The sequence below is a fragment of the Leucoraja erinacea genome, chromosome 1 (assembly GCF_028641065.1).
Source record: "Leucoraja erinacea ecotype New England chromosome 1, Leri_hhj_1, whole genome shotgun sequence".
Lineage (NCBI taxonomy): Eukaryota > Metazoa > Chordata > Chondrichthyes > Rajiformes > Rajidae > Leucoraja > Leucoraja erinaceus.
Window position 1 is genome coordinate 156622803 of NC_073377.1, and position 23302 is coordinate 156646104.

The 23302-nt window shown below is 42.6% G+C and overlaps 1 protein-coding gene across 2 annotated transcripts; it reads left to right on the top strand.

Moving 5' to 3' along the window:
- Positions 1-523: 523 nt before the first annotated feature.
- pou4f2 (POU class 4 homeobox 2) lies at positions 524-9988 on the top strand. Of its 2 annotated transcripts, XR_008724612.1 has the most exons (4): positions 524-1208; positions 1516-2605; positions 8707-8784; positions 9920-9988. XR_008724612.1 is itself a non-coding variant. In XM_055646439.1 (2 exons), exons 1-2 carry the CDS (start codon positions 1017-1019, stop codon positions 2485-2487), a joined length of 1164 nt encoding a protein of 387 aa, XP_055502414.1. In that variant the 5' UTR covers positions 524-1016; the 3' UTR covers positions 2488-6022. The 2 variants fall into 2 exon arrangements, 1 of the variants encoding a protein (XP_055502414.1); XM_055646439.1 differs by lacking the exons at positions 8707-8784; positions 9920-9988 and having other exon boundaries at positions 1516-6022.
- Positions 9989-23302: the final 13314 nt, after the last annotated feature.

Here is a 23302-nt window from a genome sequence, read left to right on the forward strand (position 1 = left end):
AGTGGAGTTGAAAAATCTAAATATTACACACATTTTAATAAATGTGTAAAACAATTTCCTTATTTGAAATTCACCGAGAATTTCCCTTGCTGTCATCAATTGAAAAATGAGCATTATTGAAACAGTTTTCCGACCAGCGGCATATAAAAGCAGAACAATATTATGCTGTTTGCTAAAAATAAAGTCTAAAGTGTGCGACCAATGTTCCTTATGATAACAGCCTATTAAGTGATAATGTGTTGACGGTATCTACAGATGCATAATCCTCCCGGAGGTGGGATGGCTGTACAAGTGATAAGGGGTAATCGTACAGTTTTATTTCGGGACTGTTATAACCATAAAACGCGCGTGGATAATTTGAAAGGAAGGAGGAGGGAGCACATCCCGCATGCGTGCTATCCCACTTGCACTTCGCATGCTGATGGATACAAAAATCATCCGAAGTGGAACCTGAGGCCCCCCCCCCCCCCCATCCCATCTTTTCCCACCAGGTGGAACGCGATAGACTGCAGCGCGAGCAGCTTTCCGCCTGTGCCACGAGCAGCCGAGCCAGCCCGCGACCAATAGGCTCTCAGGATCAGCACACATACAGTACACAAACACACAGACACGCACACACACTCCGACAGACAGGCAGAGAGAGACACACACACACACACACACACACACACCCTTGACACCCCCCGAAAGTTCCCTTCATGTCTTTCCACGAGCTACCTGCTCGGGCAAGGTGTGCAGCAGCGGCGACATTCCCGGGCAACATTCCAAACCGGGCAACATTCCACACACCGGCCCGGGCGCCGCCGCGGCGCGAGCCCCGTGCAGCCCAGCCCCCCGCCCGCGCCCCGCGCCAGCACCAGCACCAGCACCAGCACCGGTCCCTGGCTCCCGCCAGCGCCTCGCACTAGGAGATCACCAGCTCTCGCCACCGGTCCCTGGCTCCCGCCAGCACCGGGCTCCCTCCAACGCTTCGCACCGGCACCGGGCGCCCGCCGGCAGAGCGCCACCGCTGCAAGATGATGATGATGATGTCGATGAACGGGAAGCAGGCGTTCGGCATGCCGCCGCCGCCGCCGCCGCACTCGTCCAACCTGCCCGAGCACAAGTACTCGAGCCTGCACACGTCCTCTGCTTCCAACTCATCGTCCACTCAATCCGGCAGCAGCAGCACAGAGGCGATGTGCCGAGCGTGTCTCCCAACCCCATCGGTACGTATATGCATAATCACCGCTTAGAGGCACATTTTGACAGCCCCCTCTTTTTTTCCCTTTGCTTGATGTTTTTTTCATGTCTGTACAGCAAATCACCCAACACCTCGGATACTTTCAACTTATGTATTCAGGCTGGCTTGCCGTTCATATTAATTTTTATGACCTGGGTGGTGTATGTGTGTGTGTGTGTGTGTGTGTGTGTGTGTTTAAAGGTTTTTTTTTTAACATTCTGGAAATGTTTTAATCCTGGAGTCGAGCGAATTCCCTGCTGACAGGAATGTGTGCATTCTATTTGCAATTGCAGAGCAATATATTCGGCGGGCTGGATGAAAGTTTGGTGGCCCGCGCCGAAGCTCTTGCGGCTGTGGACATTGTACCGCAGAGCACCAAGAGCCACCCGTACAAGCCGGACGCCACCTACCACACCATGAACAGCATCCCGTGCACCTCCAGCTCTTCCTCCGGCCCCATCTCTCACCCTTCCGCGCTGGGCTCGCACCAGCACCACCACCACCACCATCACCACCACCACCAACAGCAGCAGCAACAGCAGCAGCAGCACCACCACCAGCAGCAGCAGCAGCAGCCGCCGCCTCACCCGAGCCTGGAGGGCGAGCTGCTGGAGCACCTGGCCCCGGGCCTGGGGCTGGGCGGCATGTCGGCCCCCGACGGCAGCGTGGTGTCCCCGCCGGCGGCACCGCCTCACCTGAGCGGCCTGGCCCACATGCACCAGGCCATGAGCATGGCGGGCCACGGGCTGGCCGCGTCGCACGGCGCCCTGGGCTGCATGGGCGAAGTGGACGCCGACCCCCGCGACCTGGAGGCGTTCGCCGAGCGCTTCAAGCAGCGGCGGATCAAGCTCGGCGTGACCCAGGCCGACGTGGGCTCGGCGCTCGCCAACTTGAAGATCCCGGGCGTGGGCTCGCTCAGCCAGAGCACCATCTGCCGCTTCGAGTCGCTGACGCTGTCTCACAACAACATGATCGCGCTGAAGCCCATCCTGCAGGCGTGGCTGGAAGAGGCCGAGAAGTCTCACCGCGACAAACTCAACAAGCCCGAGCTCTTCAACGGCGCCGACAAGAAGCGGAAGCGCACGTCCATCGCCGCGCCCGAGAAGCGATCCCTCGAAGCCTACTTCGCCATCCAGCCCAGGCCGTCGTCCGAGAAAATCGCCGCCATCGCCGAGAAACTCGACCTGAAGAAGAACGTGGTCCGGGTCTGGTTTTGCAACCAGAGACAGAAACAGAAACGGATGAAATACTCCGCGGGCCATTAGTGCCATCTCCTCCCCGGGGCAGGAGAGAGCGAGAAAGGCGGACTGCAACTCCTCTCGCCCGTCCTCGGTCAACCGCACTGCCTGAGTCTGTCAGGACCTTGCCGTGGGCCGCCAACAAGTAAGACAGGTTTTGGTTTGTTTTGTCTAATGCCACCCACTGCCACCGAAAGAGGACACATCAAAACCCCGACTGTCACTTGGTGCGAGCCGACAGTTGCAGTTTACAAATCAACAAATGACATCATTGTTTATAAATCGTTTACACAAGGACCCGCTGGTTTGAAATTACAGTGTATCGCGAATTGCTGTGTAGTTTATCTGAGGATTATGTTTTGGGTTGCATTCGTTTTTGTTTCCTCGTCCAAACATCACCTCTTGCACAACTATTCCCCCTCTGCGCCCCGCACAGACACATGCAGGAGGTTCAGCTCCAGTAAGTGCAGCACTTGTAGCTGACCATTTGATGGACCGTCCCGTGTAATCTCCAGCTATTGATTGCTTGAGGTATGGCCCCCAATACTCTGCCCACCGAGCTCTGCTGTCATCGCAGGAGCCCACTATTTTGTCTCCGCTTTATTTGGAAGTCATAACTCTGTTAAGCAATCACCAACCTCCCGCTTACAGCTACCGTTTCATTAGAAACCTGTGGGTGATGGCCCGATTTTTCTTCCAAATTTCGCTTTGAAACCCCATTCACCGCCCCCGCCTCCCCTCCCCTCCCAGCATGGACGGAAATAGCTGCTAAGAACAAGCTCGAAGCCTCTCCCTCTGTCTGAAGGCTATTATTAGATTACTGCCAAAACAGCCTGAGCTTGAATTATTCATTCACACCGTCTACAAAGTTAATTTCGTGTTCACTCGAATTAATTCCGCCTGTTTAATTCAAGTTGTGATAACAGCAGGGCAAATAAAAGGATTATTAAATTATTTAATATTTAATACAGTATGTTGGTTGATAGAATATAAGAAAGAAAGTGGTCGGGAAAAATAGGCGGCGATTTTTTAAAGAAAATATGTTTGAGCAGACCGTGGATAGCGTTTTCTATATAAAAAAAACAATTGCATACGATTCACCCGGTATATATGTGTATGAATATCAAAATATGATTTCATTAAATGTTGGTCTGGCATAAATTCTGCCACAGCGCACAAAATGGGTTAATACAGCGGCTGTAAAGAATTTAATCTTTGAAAGCTAATCTATGTCGACCGACTATTAAAAATGCAACTTAGTTGCAACTGTCTTGGGTCTGTTTTGATTTTGAATGAAGTTTATTTTTACTCAAATGCTTTGTTGCTCTAGTGGGGGTGAAAGATTGTAGAGGTGCATTTATCAATGTTGAAAGAAAGCTGCACAATTCAATGAAAATTAACGTTTGATGCACTGTAATACCTTGTTGTTTGGTACTGGCCTATCTTTTTAAAATATTAAAAGAAAGGTACATGGGACTGTACCTGTATATTGTAAATATCATTCAGTGGACGATGCACATATAGATATATTCTTACAGATTTTGACGTGTTGCAGTTATAGCATAAACATTTTTACGTGACAAGCGCACGGTTTCTGTATGGTATTTGGTCCCTTAAACATTATGTTCCTTTGTTTGTTTGTTCTAGAGCGATTTACCAGTTTATTTATTGGTGTGATTTAATGTTAATTTATTGACATTCTGGTTATTAAAATGATTCATTTCATTCTGCAAATCCCTTTAACATTCTTTCGAAGTTGAATCCTTTTAGTAGAATATGACTTATATGTTGTATGTTTTCATTGCAGTCGTGTTCTTGGGTATTTGTTTAACTATCTCTTTTATTGTAGGTAGTTTTTTATCAGGATGGGTTTTTACTTCTTAGCATGTAAACATCGTGTTTTTGAATTGAAACCCATCGGCTCCTAACCTAAAAAATACAGCTTTCATAAACTCAAACAAAATCATTGTACGTTTTACTTTACTTTATCATGTAAGATTATGCACATCTTTAAAATAAAAGGTAATCTATTGACTTCATTGTTGATCTTTATTATTAAATGACCCAACGCTAAAGGTTTACAATAAATCCTATATGTGGTTTCATTCGCTATAATGCGGTTTTAATCTGAACATAAACATATTTTTATAACCTGTAAAAAAACGCTTAAAAGGTCGAACTGAAACTATTGGTTGGACTAAAAACAACGGTTCCTACTATTTTACAAATATCGAATGAACGCGTCTTATAGTGCTGTTTTGCGGCGTGGTGAAGGAAACATGATTCTGTTGCTAATGCTTTAGCACTTAATGCCTGTATTGCCAGTAACGGGTAAAAGGTACCTCGGAGAGATTGCAAATATTCTATTAGACTCCAATCAGAGAGTCTGTGGAGACTAGGATTTGTCCCAGGAGCTCAAGGCTGCCAGATGTCAAAGCTCGGCGCTCTCACACTGTCAGCCAGGAGTCTGTACCAGGGTATACATATAACCTGTTTTGAGGTCCATCTATTGTACCGCGATCGTATAATAAAACTAGTGAAAACAAACAAAAATAAAACTAGTGTATGGATTTTTATGCAATTTGAATCATTTAAATGTGGCAATTTGTCAGAGCCGTATCCGGAGACTAGGGAATCAATGCCACCGAGAGTCGGCTTCCAAACGCTTTGAGTTTGTCTTAACTAAAAAAAGCAACGTAATTCTCCCAAATCAAACAACCCGTAACATTTTCAGTGGGCAAACTGTGAGATTATATTTTTGAATACTGAGCTCCATTTACACTTATCCGATGTGTAGATTACATTTTGCAGAAATAAGGCTTTTGTTTTTATTGTTGGCAATTCATCGTAGCTGTTTATGGGAATAGAGGTTCTATTAATAATATCACTCTTCATGTTGGATGCTTTCAAATAATACCGAATGATAATTGGATTGGTGCGTTCAGTTCGGAATTACTTTATTTACCCTTTATTCCCCTGTAGACTAATTAAACATTGAACTACACCAAAGCACTGAATTCCCCACAGCAAGACTGTTGGTACCTGTAAATCTATTATCTTCATAGAATTAGGAGACACAAATGAGTCCCCATTATTAAAGACTTAGCAGCTTTCTGCAAGTGATAGGTTTAAACATATATATATATGTTGGATGGAGCGTTAAAGTAGTTCTTTGAGCGACAGCAGAATTGACCAGAGGCTTAACGGATAGTGAACGAGTGCAGGGAGGCGGTCCCCAATGTCAATATTATTTCAATTGGAATGTGCCTTAGAAGATTCTTAGAATGGATGTTCCTCATGCCAATAGACGATGCTGTAGCATATCCCTTCCTTTTTGTTAAGCAAACATCACCAGACCCTTAACACGGGAAGCAGTGCATATTTACCAGATTGCTTTGTGAGTTTCTCCAATCAGAGTATTTACATGTCAGCCAAAGTTTTATTGCTCAGTGACCCCTATTACTTGATCTTGATCATCGAGTCTTTAATGGATCTGGTGAAACACAAGTGTAAACAGTCATATATTATTTCACAACCTCTCGAAAATGTTGTATTTAATTTCGATAACATAAATAAGAAGCAATGCTATGCAGTTGGGGTCACGTTCCTCTTGTTAGGAGTTATACCCACTCGATGGTGTTGACTGATGGGAGAAATGTTGTAAAAATGAACAAATGGTGTTCACATTATATAAAGTCGACATATAACGTCCTTTAAAAATGTGCATAATTTGATTTAACGAAATGAAGAATAGTCTTTAAGGTGGGGGGGGGGGGAGTATATGTATTCATCCTGAAGATAGACACAAAACGCTATAGTAACTCAGCGTGACAGGCAGCATCTTTGGAGAGAAGGAACGGGTGACGTTTCGGGTTTAGACCGTTCTTCAGCCTTTCTGTCCTAGGCCTCCTCCAATGTCAGAGTGAGGCCAAACGCAAATTGGAGGAACAGCATCTCATATTTCGCCTGGGCTCCTTTTTGTTTGCGTTACAAAGCTGTTTCGGATGTGACTTTGTTAAATATTCTCATATGCCCTGTCTGCTGATAAAAGACACGACACAAAACTACCCATTAGCCATTCTGGAAAGGACTTTTCCATTATTTCATTTAAAGTTGTAAAACTACTACTTTTCCTGTTTGACTGAAGCCCACGAATGATTATCAGCTAAATATAATGAATCATACTCACAATCCATACAGGCCAAACAAGTGACAGCTGTTGGCAGCACAGTGGCTCCCTATCTTGGTAATTACATTAGAGGAAAATACATTGTATAAACGTTGCAAAGTTCCTGCTTAAAGAACACAAGCAGAAACTATGCATGTCCCGTTATCCTTCTAATATTCATTATAGAGAGTTACATATCTTCAATTATCATGGAATAATCAATCTTCCACAAGGAAAACACTTGTGCAACAATGATTAATACCTACTGCTAATAATTCTGAATACAGCTGTCTAAAGAACGCATCAATACACTGAATAGGTGACTATCTTTAGAACACTTGGAAGAGCCATGACACTTACCCATCATTTTTTTTTTAACCTTATGGTAGAAGATAGAAATTATTGAAAACGTCTTCTTTGGGTGATCCAAGTGTAGTTGTAGTTGACTTCCTAACATTGAATTTAACGTGCTCATTTCATACTCGACCTTGTGAGGCTAGGTGTAATAAACTCAAAATTACTACAATTATATGGCTGTGCGACTTCTGAAATCTGATAAAAGAGTTGCAATTGGAAACTTAGTTGCGTCAGCAACTATTTTTAGATGGCACTGTCACTATTTTTGTTTCCCATTGGCTATTTTCATTTTTCATATTCGACATTATATTGTCGTGCCTGTTTTTGTTGGGGAAGGGGAGGAGTAAGTAGGGCCTCCATTTAAAAGACAGGCTTGTTAACACTGATTGAGTTTGTAAATACTTAAAACTTAGAAATAATTCTTAATAATGATTGATCTAAGGCGCCTGAAATTACCCGCCTTGAATGCAGCAATAACGATCGAAATGCCAATAAAATATTACAAATTAATCAGATAAATACAACTACCACCATGAGGATGGGGGTTGGAGGTGGAGATGTCGTTTATGTCAAATTAACCACTGAACAGGCAGCAGGAGAAGAATCTAAATTTTACCTCGCCCTCTAAATGAGTCATTCACTAAAAGGCCATTACGGGAATTAATAAATTACACAGCGAAAAGCGAAATCCAGATAATTACAACGAATAAGTAAGTAATCATTAGTTATCTGAGCTAATTACTCTGGGTCACAGAGAGTTGGAATTTGAAATCCTCACCGGGAATTAAAATTAACTTTGCATAGTGCGCGTCTCTGCTTGACATCCTCAATCTAGTCACATGTCAGCTCCCGAGTGAGAAACTTCTCCGTTAATTTAAGAGGGGAGGAGGAATCTGAATGAGAGTACTGCGAACTGGGATTGCATTCAGTTTCCTTCATGTTCTCATTTCTAACGCTTGATTAGATATTTTTTATCAACATATGTCTGCGTTTATTTATAATTTGAATGAAATATCAAGATTACAATTGCAAATTTACAATTCAACAGTACACTTTTTTTATACTAAATAAGACATTCTGAAGACGTTAAATTAAGAGCGTGTAACATCATGTTATTACGTTGTATGCTGAATTCCCGGTGTTTCCAATATCACATATAATATGTTTTTCTTGATTTATACTATTCACGCAAGAAAATATAACGTCTATTCCTGTGACAATTTCTGTGATCTCGCCTATCCTTAATTAGGGAAGGCATTGCTTCTTCAAGAACGAAGGGTTTTTAAAATAAAAAAATAAATAAATGTGACGATATTCTTTGGTACTGATGAAATTTTAATGAAGTCTGGGATCGGTGGAACCCTGCCTTGGGAGAGCGAGAATTTTTTAACTGTATATTTACAATAACCGTCTGCCTTCAAAGACGTGATTGCTTTTAATCTTGAATTAAAAGAACTATGGAATAAAAGTTGAAATTTCCCAGGCCTCTCAAATACGTTATCTTGGCAAATAAAACCGAGAGCCCATTTCGGAGTGTTTGTCCTTCAGCAGCTCTAAACCATCACACATTAGGTCTCCAATTACCTTTTCGTTAATAATAAATGGCTTTGGTATAGAGGTGGCATTATATCGTGCTTTTGTAAGTTAAAAAAAAATACGGTTAATGCAATATTAATCGGTTGTAGTGGTATAAGAATGTGTGGTGTGTTTTTTCCAACCAGAAAGCAACGGGCACGGGATACGAGTGAAGGAGAATGAAACGTCCATTGTGTCATTGTATTTTTAACAATGGTTTTGGGGTGAGTAGATGAAAATATTCTGTACTATTTAATACAAAAGGATTGGTGTGGAAGCAACGCGGCTGTATTTAATGCTGTTGTGCCCACCCCCACGTTTTCCATATACGAATGAAATAATGGGGTGTAACGTTCTGGGAATAAACAGGAATCGTCCTTCAAGATTATACTTATCTATTAGCAGTGAATACGAATGAATGGGAAGACAACTAATATTGCAGCCCAACCAGTGGATATTTAAACTGACAGGTTGTACGTTTTGAATAACTATTTAATGCAAAAATCTATAACATAGCGTACTGAACACCTTCTCGGTCGCGCAATTGAAACACGGTGGCCCAATAAGCCTTAACTCGATTAAATTATGACAACGATGTTGCAAGAGGCATAATAATAAACATCTAAATCATAATTTCCAGGAATATTACGCCCATGCTAATTCAAAATTCCCTGATTCCATGTAGTATTTGTTTTGTTTAGCCGAGTATGCGATTGTTAGTTCACGATTCCGATAATTAGAATACATTTGTAATAAATAATTGGAGTTGTAAACGTGTTCCTTGTTCAACGTTATTATTTTTTACAATTTTAAAAGAAAACAAGCGCATTTGTTGTTCCAGTTAATATGGAGACGACACACAGCAAGTACACAGCGTCACCCACGTTAATCTTATATCAGTGTTCACTGTTTTCGAGTCTGTGTGCGTGTTTCAGTACTATATTTTAGTTTCTGGGGGATTTCCCGAAACATTTATTTCCAAATTGTAGCCTAATATAAATAACCACATAATTAAAAAAAAAGACCCGTCGCGTGATTGCTTTAGTTTGTCAACTGTTATGTATAATATTTTTTTGATAAACCCATTCCCATATTTTCCCCAAAGATTGTCCAGTACATCCTCATCTGTCTGTGCGAGTCTACCTATTTATCAGACTGCCTGTCTATCTATTCATTCTTTCATTACTGCCACTTCCTTTGCTGAGCCGGACGTGCATCTGCAATGCCTTTCCTAGCTTCTCCCCTGTGCATTTTTCACACTGCGTCCATGTGTCCTTTTTACAATATCTTCCACGTTGTCTTATGATATTCAACTTATGAGACAATAACGCACCCCCCCCCCCCTTTTTTTTTTGCAAGGCGATTCACGTCAGTTAATCTAACCGCACCACCATTATGGACATTATGGAGAAGTGAACAAATAAAGAGGTGGGTTTAATGCCTGTCAGCACATAAACATTTCTAAGTATATATTTGAAGTCATCTGAAAGTTCAACACGTAAAAACTGCCTTAGCGATTCGATCTTTAACGATTCTGTGTACTAATGTATATAAAGAATTGAATTTTGTAGTTAAATAACACCTTCAGTAAGATCAGCACAGTCGAATTGAAAAATGTGAAAAAAAACCCTCAAATTATGTTTAACCAAATAGTTTAATTGTGTTATTTTATTGTGTGTGTGTGTGTGTGTGTGCATGTGTTGTGTGTGCGTGCGTGTGTGTGTGTGGGGGGGGGGGAGGGGGGGGGGGGGGGGGGGGGGGGGGGGGGGGGGGCGCTTAACCTGAGCTGCTATCCTTAAACTGCAATGGTATTGATGGCTGCACTCTGAGATGTTTTCTGTTTCAGTATTTGATGTTTATCACAGATTCCTCGATTAAACACTAACATTTGCATTCCACTGACTACAATAAATATTTACGTGTTAACACGAGGGATAAAGACAAGTTTGCAATTGCGTTTTAAGCGCAATACTCCACCATTGTTGCCTGGTCCAATTTAAATTGGGAAATTAATTGGGTACAAGTGCCGATGAGCTGTAGAGGAAGCAGCGAGACCACACGCAAACTAGAACAGCGCCTCATATTCCGCGTGGATAGCCCACATCCCAGTGGCAACAACATTGATTTCTCCAATTTCAGATACCTCCCCTTCCCTTTTTATCTTCTCAGCTTCCCACCCACACCTCCCATCGCGTACACTTTACTTTCCACTTTGACGGCTCCCATCGCCCAGTTCCTCCCTCTTCCTCCACCCGCTCATCATCAACTCTTCCCTATTTCTCACCTGTTTTTGTTTCCATTCCCCACTTCACCCGTTCCCTTCTTCCCACCATCTCGCCCTCTGGATCTACATTCCACTTCCCTCTTCCTTTCTGATCGGGGTTCATTATTTGTACCCTTGTTTCTTCTCTGTGTCATCTCCAGCTTCGGTTGTTATCTACATTTTTCTCTCCCCCGCCTGACTGATCTGCCAACCCACCCACCCCTCCTTAACCGTGGGACCACCTACCAATTGCCAGCTCTTGCCCCATCGTCAACCATCACCCCCCGAGTGCACCCATCAATTGGCAGTTCTTGCCCCACCGTATACCCGCCCCCTCCCCCCACCCCCCTCGCTATCCACCAATCTGAAGTAGGGTCCCGACCCGCTTTAGCCTCCATGGATGCTGTCTGTCCTGCCGAGTTTCTCCAGCAGTTTTTAGTAAAATAAGCAACGCTGTTGTTTCAAATTCCTTCGATGATCTCATCAAAGTCACATTCAATATTTAGCTTTATAAACACTCTATGATCAACAAGTCCGTCACGATTTAGATTCTCGTAATCTCTGATGATGACCCAGTGCAGCTGGAGACTGCATTTCAAATAGGCGAACCCAATGTTAAGTAGATTTTTAATTTCAAAAGGACGGCGCCACTCAACCCAGATGGAATGTTAGATTCCAATTGGAAGACGCTTACCTGTAAAATTGTGCTTTATAAATTGTGCCGAAAAATAGATCAAAACCCAACTCGAACATCGCTAGTAACAATGCACTACTTCATCCATACGTCAGAATGACTGAACAGTGCACATTTCCTGAAATGTCCCGATGCATCAATGGAAATCCGTTACAATAGTCTGACACAAAAATCAATCCAACTGCGGAAGTAATGCCTGATATCCAACACATTTATATTTGAAGTGATGAAATATCCGCGACTAATTCATCTGTCCCTTGCACTACGTTGGGCGAAATATTTAATCATTGCATAATGCGGTAAGATAAATATTTTTTATAAAACGTGGAACCGCCATTATACCCCAGTTATTAAACCCTCTAACCTTTATCCTTCCATCCCGGACTTTTCTATTAAAAACATCTAACACGTTAATATTGTTCCAGATCAAGATGTACCGCAGGAAGGAGTAATTTATCCCTGAAACATACAACGATTCCTAATTGCACACATAAAGACATACAGTCTAATAGCAAGCAATAAGCAAACACCGCCATACTCTAATGTCCCACAACATGTATTTTCAACGCTTAAGACAGGGCTACTTGGGATTGCCTTTAAAAAGAGCAAGGGATCAACATGATTTGAATTAGGATTTGATTTGTGCATGGACGTATTTTCTGTATAGAGTGTATATTGTGTAGTTCCTTGTCAGCCACATTCTGCCGCAGATCTATTAATCATTCCCAAAAGGAGTGCCAGTATGTCAGCGCTTTATTCGCTCTCCAGTTTATACAGAACGGAATCATTTACATAAAGTCCTTTAGGCAAATAACTGTTGGGGCTCTAATTTATATCTGATCGAAAATTAGCCGTCATTATGCGCTCCATTAGCACTGTCTTTAATGTGGTTCTAAGCACCATTTGTCAAGGCGCTTGTTAATATCCTTCAAGTCTTTAAACTTGAGAGCTCATTAAAGTGTGGGCCCCATTATTGATGTCATTTAGATGAGAGTTTGGACAATTTATTCGGTGCACTGTCTTTTCTTGAATCTCCATTCTATATACAGTTCACAGGCAGGGACAGAACTAATTGTGGAAAATTGCTGCCAAATTCAAAAAGTGCTTTTTAAACGACATTAGTACGTTCTTTTCTTTCGTCTACATTTTGTTTCTTTGTACAAAAAGCTCACCTTCCGCATCCAAGCTGAATGAATTCTATATGTTCAAATAATTTGGTGATGTCATTACATGTTCGTTTTGATTTCTATTGATCTAGAACTTTAAAGAATGGAATATTGAAAACGGAAACTAGTCAATTTGGTGGTTTATACAGTGCCCTCCATAACGGCACTGTGTAGACCATTATAGACCTATCGTTTATTTATTTGCCTCTGTACTCCACAATTTGAGATTTGTAATCGAAAAAAAATCACATGTGGTTAAAGTGCACATTATCAGATTTTATTAAAGGCCATTTTTATACATTTTGGTTTCACCATGTAGAAATTACAGCTGTGTTTATACATCGTCCCCCCATTTCAGGGCACCATAATGTTTGGGACACATGGCTTCACAGGTGTTTGTAACTGCTAAGGTGCGTAATAAATGCCTCCTCAATGCAGGTATAAGAGAGCTCTCAGCACGTAGTCTTTCCTCCAGTCTTTCCATCACCTTTGGAAACTTTTATTGCTGTTTATCAACATGAGGACCAAAGTTGTGCCAATGAAAGTCAAAGAAGCCATTGTGAGACTGAGAAACAAGAATACAACTGTTACAGACATTAGCCAAACTTTAGGCTTACCAAAATCAACTGTTTGGAACTTCATTGAGAAGAAAGAGAGCACTGGCGAGCAGGCCAAGGAAGAACTCCACAGCTGGATGTCCGACAGATCAGAAACACTCTTCAGGACTCAGGTGTGGATTTGTCAATGACCACTGACCGCAGAAGACTTCATGAACAGAAATACAGAAGCTACACTGCAAGGTGCAAACCACTGGCCAAACTACAGTTTGCCAGGAAGTACTTAAAAGAGCAACCACAGTTCTGGAAAAAGGTCATGTGGACAGATGAAATGAAGATTAACTTATAGCAGAGTGATGGCAAGAGCAAAGTATGGAGGAGAGAAGGAACTGCCCAAGACCCAAAGCATACCACCTCATCTGATAAACACCGTGGTGGGGGTGTTATTGTCTGGGCATGTATGGCTGCTGAAGGTGCTGGCTCACTTATCTTCATTGATGATACAACTGCTGATGGTAGTAACATAATTAATTCTGAAGTGTATAGACACATCCTATATGCTCAAGTTCAAACAAATGCCTCAAAACTCATTGGCTGGCAGTTCATTCTACAGCAAGACAATGATCCCAAACATACTGCTAAAGCATCAAAGGAGTTTTTCAAAGTTAAAAAATGGTCAATTCCTGAGTGCCCAAGTCAATCACCCGATCTGAACCCAATTGATCATGCCTTTTATATGCTGAAGAGAAAACTGAAGGGGACTAGCCTCCAAAACAAGCATAAGCTAAAGATGGCTGCAATACAGGCCTGACAGAGCATCACCAGAGAAGACACCCAGCAGCTGGAGATGTCCATGAATCACAGACTTCGAGCAGTCATTGCATGCAAAGGATATGCAACAAAATGCTAAACATGACTACTTTCATTTACATGACATTGTCCCAAAATTATGGTCCCCTGAAAATGGGGGGGGGGGGGTGGGGTTATAAACAAGAATAAGATGAAGTAGATTGTGGAAAGTATAATAACTGCTCACAATAGAATTATCCACATTAAATTATCAAAAATAAACAACCCGGGCATCCATTTGGTATGAATAGGAATCTGGTATCTTCCAGGTTTAGTTGAATCACAGCCCAGTTTCTACTTGGCCCTATTGGCAAGTGTTAATATTTGTGAGGACACAGATCCCGCTTTCCCAGGTTCCCTTTGTTATTTCCAGTAGTCCCTCCCATTTCGTTAATGTGCCTCAGCGGGGCTCTTGCTGGCTGTAACTGGGAAATTGTCCCTGGATGTTTGCTGGTTGCACAGCGATTACTCAACAGCGAGCAGCAGAGAGCTGCGTGACGGACAGCAAAACTGCTCCCGTTTGATGATTAAGTTGCGCTCGCTTAATTACGTCGGCATTATTGCATTATCTATCAGTTGCTCATATGGCAACACAAAGGACAATAAATTATCACCAACAATTGGAAATAATCCGTACATTAAATTGAACCCTGATGCCATTACACAGCATACTGAATTACTGACAGGTACACATTATCCCACCAGGACAACCATGCATCCTCGTATTTACTGGCATAAAGACAGATACATGTTCACAGACACGAATCCGCAAAACAGCCAAAATGGACACGATTAATGCAGACATGTGTCGATGACAACACAATTAAAAATCGTCTTGAAGATATATTATATCCATTAAAAAACCCTAAACCAACTGATTAAGTATGATTGATTCCTAAAACGCCTCGCGGAAAGTATCTGAAATACTCGGTCAACGCACCATTAGATTCTATTCCTGGAGACTGCATAACTTTAGAGCTTTTTACTCAGTTACAATCTGATGTGTGGTGCAACCAAAAATAGTTAGGTGGTGGGCATAGAGTTATAAAATAATGAAACAATATTGGTAAATGTACTTATTCTATTGTCCACTCCCTCGCCACCACCACGTCAATCCAACATATACATGAACTGGCCCTCATTTATTTACTTTACTCCCATGACCTACAGGAATACTAAAATAAGCTACGGAAGATATTTTGTGACCATACACTGATCTCATGAGAATATCGGGGGTGGGGAGATGTTTTCTCTGTAAACAGTGGTAGTTAAATCGTAATGATGTTCCTTGTTAATGCAATTAAGATTTGCCACCAACAAGACGCAGAGATAGGACCTTTCTGGAGCTGAATTGTGCCTCATTAAACGAAAAACGTCCGAAGAATAAATTGTGTACCACATTAAATAAAATGCACTTGGTACTTGATGTATTCAGAGTTAGATATAGCTCTTTGGGATAGCGGCATCAAGGGATATGGGGAGACAGCAGGGGAGGGGTACTGATTTTGGATGATCAGCCATGATCAGATTTTGTGGCGGCGTTGGCTCGAAGGGCCGAATGACCTACTCCTGCACCTGTTTTATATGTTTCTCTGTTTCTATTAACTCAATGAACAGTTACGTACACAAAAAAAACAACTTTCATATATTAAACCTTTCTATAAACCTGGAGTATTGTGTGCAGTTTTGGTCTCCTAATTTGAGGAAGGGCATTCTTGCTATTGAGGGAGTGCAGCGTAGTATTACAAGGTTAATTCCCGGGATGGCGGGACTGTCATATGCTGAGAGAATGGAGCAGCTGGGCTTGCACACTCTGGAGTTTAGAAGGATGCGAGGGAAACTCATTGAAACATATAACATTGTTAAGGGCTTGGACACACTAGAGGCAGGAAACATGTTCCCGATGTTGGGGGAGTCCAGAGCCAGGGGCCACAGTTTAAGAATAAGGAGTAAGCCATTTAGAACGGAGACGAGAAAACACTTTTTCTCACAGAGAGTTGTGAGTTTGTGGAATTCTCTGCCTCAGAGGGCAGTGGAAGCAGGTTCTCTGGATGCTTTCAAGAGAGGATATGGGGAGAAGGCAGGAACGGGGTACTGATTGGGAATGATCAGCCATGATCACATTGATGGTGCTGGCTCGAAGGGCCGAATGGCCTATTCCTGCACCTATGGTCTATTGTCTTTACGGCAAAAATGATGCAAAGATAACGTGAACGCCGCAAGAGATAAAATACTCTAATTAAAGATGAAACTGCAGCCAAACAATCTGCAATGGAAAGCGAGATAGTTAGTTATAATAGTTAGTTATACGGAGGTTTTCCTTCAATTAAATTGGGTGCCCCTTCTTGATATAATTCCACGGTAGTCAATAACCTAACGGCACAATCTGACTTCTAATGGCTAATTTCTTGAAAGGACACCTATAGGTCATTACAGCAGCAAACACTGGAAGGTAGCAAATATGAGAACCTTTATTGTTATGGAAATCTCCAGTCTCTTGTTTTTACGGGTTCCTTTAGGCTATAGTAATAAACAGAGTAATTAGAATGCTAAAGACAGATGTAAATAAAAGAAAGTAGGCTGCGCTGATGGATGAGTCGCTGGGTCAGGGCCTCATCAAACAGCCCAGTTGGTAGCAAATGATCCTCTCCATGCCAATGGCCTTGGGCAAAAACAAAGGACAGAGAAAGGGAGGGGGAGAGAGATACTGGGGAGGGCTTTTAACGCAATAATTACATCAAAATGTCACCGCATCTGAATAGCAGGCAGAAGCGCAACCAGACACGGTCACATGTGGGCCGTGTAGTGTTATTTATTATTTTGACGGAGTATTCACCTCCAGTAACGCACCGCACTTTTCCCTTTCCCACCCTTCCCCGTTCTCTAGTTGGTTCAGAAAATATGTCTAGAAACTTTAAGGCTTTATTATTTTTGTGATGGATTCCCCTTAATCTAGGTTCGTCGCCAGTATTGACATGTTGACATATTTTACAAGAAAATCGACATTCTTAATCTAAAACAAAATAAAAGACCAAAGTGCAGGAGGAATTTAGTGGGGGGCAGACAGGGTCTGAACCCGAAACGTCAAGTGTTCCTTTCCCTCCGCAGATGCTGGCTGCTCCGCTCAGTTTCTCCAGCACGTAAAAAAAAACCACAAAATCCTGGAATAACTCAGCGGGCCCTGCAGCATCTCTGGGGAACAAGGACATGTGACTCTTCGGGCCGGGACCCCTCCTGAGACGTATTGTGGTGGGATGAGGGGGAGAAAGTTGGAAGAGAAGAGGGGCAGCACTTCGCTTTTTATCTGCTGAAGGTTCCAGCACGACAAGGTCCTTGATCTACCTGGTCAATCAGACTTCTTCATGCTGATGAACAAAACGCCAACCGTTCATTTCCCACTAAAAAGTTGGCGCGTATTCTGGAAGTTAACTCTTCCAAGTAGTTTTTTTTTGTAGATTCAAAAGTGGACGTATCATTCTTGCACTAATCCTTTATATGTTGGCAGCTAAAGAGAAAGCACAGAGGAGAGGGATGATACCAGGACATCGTGACCCTGCCAACAAACATTCCCGATATTGGTCACAATTTATTTTAAAATATAATGCAAACATTCCATGCGGCAACTGCGATATCAAATCGATGCTTTTTGGATATGTACTATTAAATCAGTCACTAATACAAATTAAACAATTTGCTGGGATCCCTAACCTGTTTTTTTAAGTCCACTTTTGTATAACAGTCTGAAGGGTCTCGACCCGAAAAGTCACCCATTCCTTCTCTCCAGAGATGCTGCCTGTCCCGCTGAGTTAATCCAGCATTTTGTGTCTACCTTCAGTTTAAACCAACATCTGCAGTTCCTTCCTACTCTGTATAACAGCAGTTGACACTAAGAGCACGTTTTTAAAAGAACACTAAGACGTGCTACGAAATTCTTCAAGATGATATTTTTGTTCACACGCTAAGTGCTGTAGGCATGGTGTTCATTTTAAATCTACATGAGCGCGACCCTAGCATTCACTGATCTTGTAACTGCCCTCTCAGAAACGTGCAACAGCTAGAAGAACTAGTACGGGTTTTGAAGAAAGGTCTCGACCCGAAACGTCACCCATTCCTTCTCTCCAGAGATGCTGCCTGCCCCGCTGAGTTACTCCAGCTTTTTGTGTCTATCTTCGGTTTAAATCTGCAGTTCTTTCTTACACATAGTACGGGTTTTATCTTGGTTTCTTGCAAAAGTTGACACAGTCCTAACCCTGGTAAAACATACTCAGATTTAACCTTTTTTAAAAAGTCTCTCTTGATCCTGCACACACCATTATTGCACGAATTCTAAATTCTCATTTCATCTCCATTAAAGTGACGTGGAATGTATAATCTAACTTTGTTTTTCAATTCTGGAAGATCAAGCGTGCCTGTAACCGTTGATTTGGCATAACGAGGGCTGCAAGTTGCTCGAATTGTTATCAGCGAGCAAACTGCGAAAAACATTCAGTGGATCTCAAATACGATCGTGTGATGGCGGCAAATTAACGGATAACAAGATGTTAAGGGATTATCAGGTAACCGGGCATGAATCCTGCACTTTTCCAAATCATGAGGTTTTCAAGATAATTTAAATACCTTCTAAGTTCTTATCGTATCTGTCTTCGTAGCTGTCGCTCTCTGGAATATGAACCATTAGCAGATAAATACATAATAAGAGCGCTCTCCGCATTTCAAACTCGCATTCACGGTAAGCATCTATGGAGAGGAACTGGTGCAATTGGGAAAAGTTGGAACAATGAATGGAATATCGGGATCAACTTTTAAACGTTGCCTGCGTCAGAAACGCGGCCACTCTTGTGGACTGCCTGGGCGAGTGAAGTCATCGCAAGATTTTACCGGATTGTATGCAAAATAAAGCATTTCACTGTACACGTGACAATAAAGTATCATCTTAAGCATCACATCATCATAACTCGAGCATTTCAGTGGATCGGTCTACTGAAACAATTGGCAGCTAGACCGGCTGTTAACAGTTGATATGAAAATGCCTGACTACAATTATAACTTTCCCATCGCTACCTCCAGCTATCAATACCCATCTTTATTAAAAATAATAAGGGCGATGCGTTTGAACATCACGGTTTGGAGTTGTTTTCAATTGACAATTTCGCGATTTATTAAATCCCTCCGCGGTTTTACGGCGACTAATCGCATATTAAATTGAAACACGTTTATTCTATCTATTCTGAAAACGCTCGCTATAAAATAATTGAATGAGAAGAAATTGGTGACAACGTCTCCTAATTTTATATACATTTAAAACATCTTAATTTCCTGCAGTATGCCGCGTTTGACAGGGTCAAGAAATTGTAGCCTGGAGCTCGCGGCCGGTCAATACTTTTTTACACAGAACGACCCCTCCCCCTCCGAGCACAGAGGAGAATACGTGACCTTGTAGGGATGAAGCATCTTGACATTCATGCGGAGAAACCCAGCAGTAAATGCAGTAAAATACTTTGGTGCTTTTATCTTCAGCTGAACCCTGGTCCCAGTTCTTCATACAATTAAGAGAATTTGAGAATTAAGGGGCAGAAGTTTAAGGGGTAACATGAGGGAGAACTTCTTTACTCAGAGAGTGGTAGCTGTGTGGAATGAGCTTCCAGTGGAAGTGGTGGAGGCAGGTTCGAATTTATCATTTAAAAATAAATTGGATAGGTATATGGACGGGAAAGGAATGGAGGGTTATGGTCTAAGTGCAGGTAGATGGGACTAGGTGAGAGTAAGTGTTCGGCACGGGCTAGAAGGGCCGAGATGGCCTGTTTCCGTGCTGTAATTGTAATATAGTTATATGGGTATAATGAGTTTTGAAAATAAAATGGCCCCAGCTGTTTGGTGCGACAATCTTTACCTGGGTTTGATGCAAACGGTGGAAGAACTACACTTGCAAAAGTCAACGATGCAAGTCGAAAAGAGGAGTTCACAGTGAAAGGATGAAATAATTGCGGTGTACCGTCAATCAAACTTAAAATTCCCGTTCCTGAACTCTATACATCTTTCCACTTGATCACCCCGCACGAAGACACGACCCATGGAGACACTGTCCGAGTGATAGAAGGCAGGACCTTGTAGATATGAAGGTCAAAACAACGACGGGAATAGCTGAAAGAAAAGTAAGGACGAATTTCTGAAGCTGCGAGAGGGAAGACATGAAAAGAAAAGAAAGATGGGGAAATGAAAAGTGTGAAATAATTGGCGGTATAATCTGGGATGTCAAAAGCAGGAAATATTGAGGATGAAAGTTGAATAAAAGTTAATCGATAATCAGAAACAAACGTTGTAGTTACTGTGACATTCCGACGAGAAAGTGATTGTGTTCTTTCCGCAGTTATCACTATGCCATGTAACCGAGACCAAACAAACATTACACTGGCATAATATCACACCCGAAAGGTTTAAAACGCGTGGCATACTTGGTCCTAGTAAACGGAAAACTTATTGTATTATTGCTATTTATTTAAGGCGGAAACTGATAGATTCATGACTAGTCCGGGTGTCAAGGGTTATGGGCAGGAGAATGGGGTTGAGAGGGAAAGATAGATCAGCTATGATTAAATGGCAGAGTAGACTTGATGGGCCGAATGGACTAATTCTGCTCCTATAACTTATGGACATGTAAATATGACATTATTTATTTGTTGCGTTGCGTTAAGGTGCATGTAAAAGCTACAGAAAATAAGAATTTCTCCCCAAATGCAGTTGGCAATTAAACACTATTGAATTATAACGTTTGAACGGCCTAAAGGATATAAATGTGAGTCTTCACTTTCAAACCACTGCCTTACAACGTGTGTAATGCCCCTGTCCCACTTAGGAAACCTGAACGGAAACCTCTGGAGACTTTGCGCCCCACCCAAAGTTTCCGTGCGGTTCCCGGAGGTTGCAGGTGGTTGCCGGAGGTTGCAGGTAGTGGAAGCAGGTAGGGAGACTGACAAAAACCTCCGGGAACCGCACGGAAACCTTGGGTGGGGCGCAAAGTCTACAGAGGTTTTCGTTCAGGTTTCCTAAGTGGGACAGGGGCATAAGGAATGAACTATGGACGCTGGTTTATACCGATGATGGACACAACGTGCTGGAGAAACCCCGCGGGTCAGGAAGCATCTTTGGGGAAAATGGATGGGTGATGTTTCGGGTCGGGACCCATCTTCCAGTCTGAACAATGGTTTCGACCCGAAAGGTCACCCATCCTTGTTCTCCGGAGAAGCTGCCTGACACGTCGAGTTACTCCAGCACTTTATGTCTATCCATACTTCCTTACGCGTTCCTCTTGAAGGCTGGTGTTGTTGGTATTCCGAGTAGGACTGGTTCCTGCACTGCTCCAGTGGACGGCAGGAGATGTCGGATCACGCTCTGGTCTTTTTTTCTTTTCACTTTAAATCGTTTTGCCTTGTACATCTCGTAATTGTTGGCCGATTCCCAACATTGTATTCTCCATATATATTTATGCAGATGGTTTTTGTTTGGCCTTGAGCGGCTGGGTTAATGACATGTGTGTCGTTTTTAGACGAATGCATTGGTCTCCAGTGTATAAATGTCTCCACCTGTCCGCAGGTCCACAGAAAACGTAGCCCCCAAACCAATTGAACGCATATGTTTCGACACAGGGAACTGCAGATGCAGGAGTCTTGAACACAACACAACGTGCCGGAGACAATACTCTGCTGGGCTGTTTGTAAGAATACGGATTTCACTTTGTTAGCACTTGGTATTTGTGTCAATAAGAGCAGCATTGAACTCAGCGGGCCAGGCAGCATCTCTGGAGAGAGAACGGACAGGCGGTGTTTAGGACCAGATACTGCCTGACCCGCTGAGTTGCTCCAGCGCTTGCTTTTTGAACAAATATGGTTGTTCCTCTACATTGCCGTGTGACATAAGGGTAATGGCTAGTTGCACTAGCTCTATTCCCGGGTTTAGAAGTACAGCGTGGGTCTTGGGCTCGACACCCACCACTCACACAAGTTCCATGTTATCCCACTTACACATCCACTCCTTACACACAAGGGACAATTTTACAGAAACCACTAAGCCTACAAACTTGCACGTCTTCAGGAGATGGGAGGGAAATGCCCCCCCCCCCCCCCCGGAGGAAACCCACGTGGCCAGAGGGAGAAGTGCAAACTCCACACAGACAGCACCTGAGGTCAGGATCGAACCGGGTGGCTGGCGCTGTGAAGCAGCAGCTCTCCCAGATGCACTCATGCACTGTCCTAATGTTCTACTTAGACAGCGAAATAATGCAATCCAAAGCAATGGGCCTATTCATAAACGAATTCAGGCTGGAATGAACTGGCTAGCCTCACGATGAGGGCCTCATCTTAGTTCTACCAACTTTGGGCAAACATGCGTTTATATTCGGCAATCAGCGCCTCCAAAAAAATTGCTTGGATCAGGGTGAAAGGTTATTATGGACAAGCAAACCATCGAGATCCCACACTCCTGATCCTTGTCCTCTGGGGTGTCAGCGCAAAGGCTGCAAGGTTTCAACATTTATTGACTACCCTCTCCAAGATTATACTACATTTAAACATTGATGCATCAGGCTTGACTCAAGTTTGTTCAATGTCATAGAATTACCAGTTCAAGTCCCTTTCTAGCCATCATCAGGCAACCTGGGCTTGCACTGCAGTGTCAGAGGTGATGTCTTTTAGAATTTACATTGAACTGAAGCCCTTCCTGCCATTTAAGGTAGATGTAAAATATACAGGAGTCTGGTATTGGAGTAGAGCAGGGTAACTTTTCTGGTCTCCTGGCCAAAACATATTCTTTAACCAAATGAACAAAAAAAATATTATCACTTGGCATTCTGTGGAACTTTATGGTTATTTGTACTCTTTTCCCAACATTGCAACCATTAATACACTTCAAAGAGAACTGACTGGCAATAAATTGCTTTACAGTGTCCTTTTACTCATGAAAGAGTTTCACATCCTAAGTTTGCATGGGGCCCACTTGTTCAGTCTGTGCCACATGGAGTTATTTTTTATATATACGATGAATTACAATGTCCACATTTTTAATGAAAGATTCATGTCATTTCATGCCCCTTGGGCACATGTGGTGGGACAACTACCGCTCTATCATTATTTTTGTATGTTCATAATTTCATTCAGAATACCCAGTTCAGTCATTGGTGATTTAGTTTCAGTCTGAACCTGTTTCCTGATCCAAACTCAG

What these genes read in the sequence shown, in the direction of transcription:
- pou4f2 (XM_055646439.1), top strand. Translation starts at nt 1,017, where the DNA reads ATGATGATGATGATGTCGATGAACGGGAAGCAGGCGTTCGGCATGCCG. An exon ending in CGTGTCTCCCAACCCCATCG is followed by an intron (nt 1,209 to 1,515) that starts GTACGTATATGC and finishes TTGCAATTGCAG; the next exon opens with AGCAATATATTCGGCGGGCT.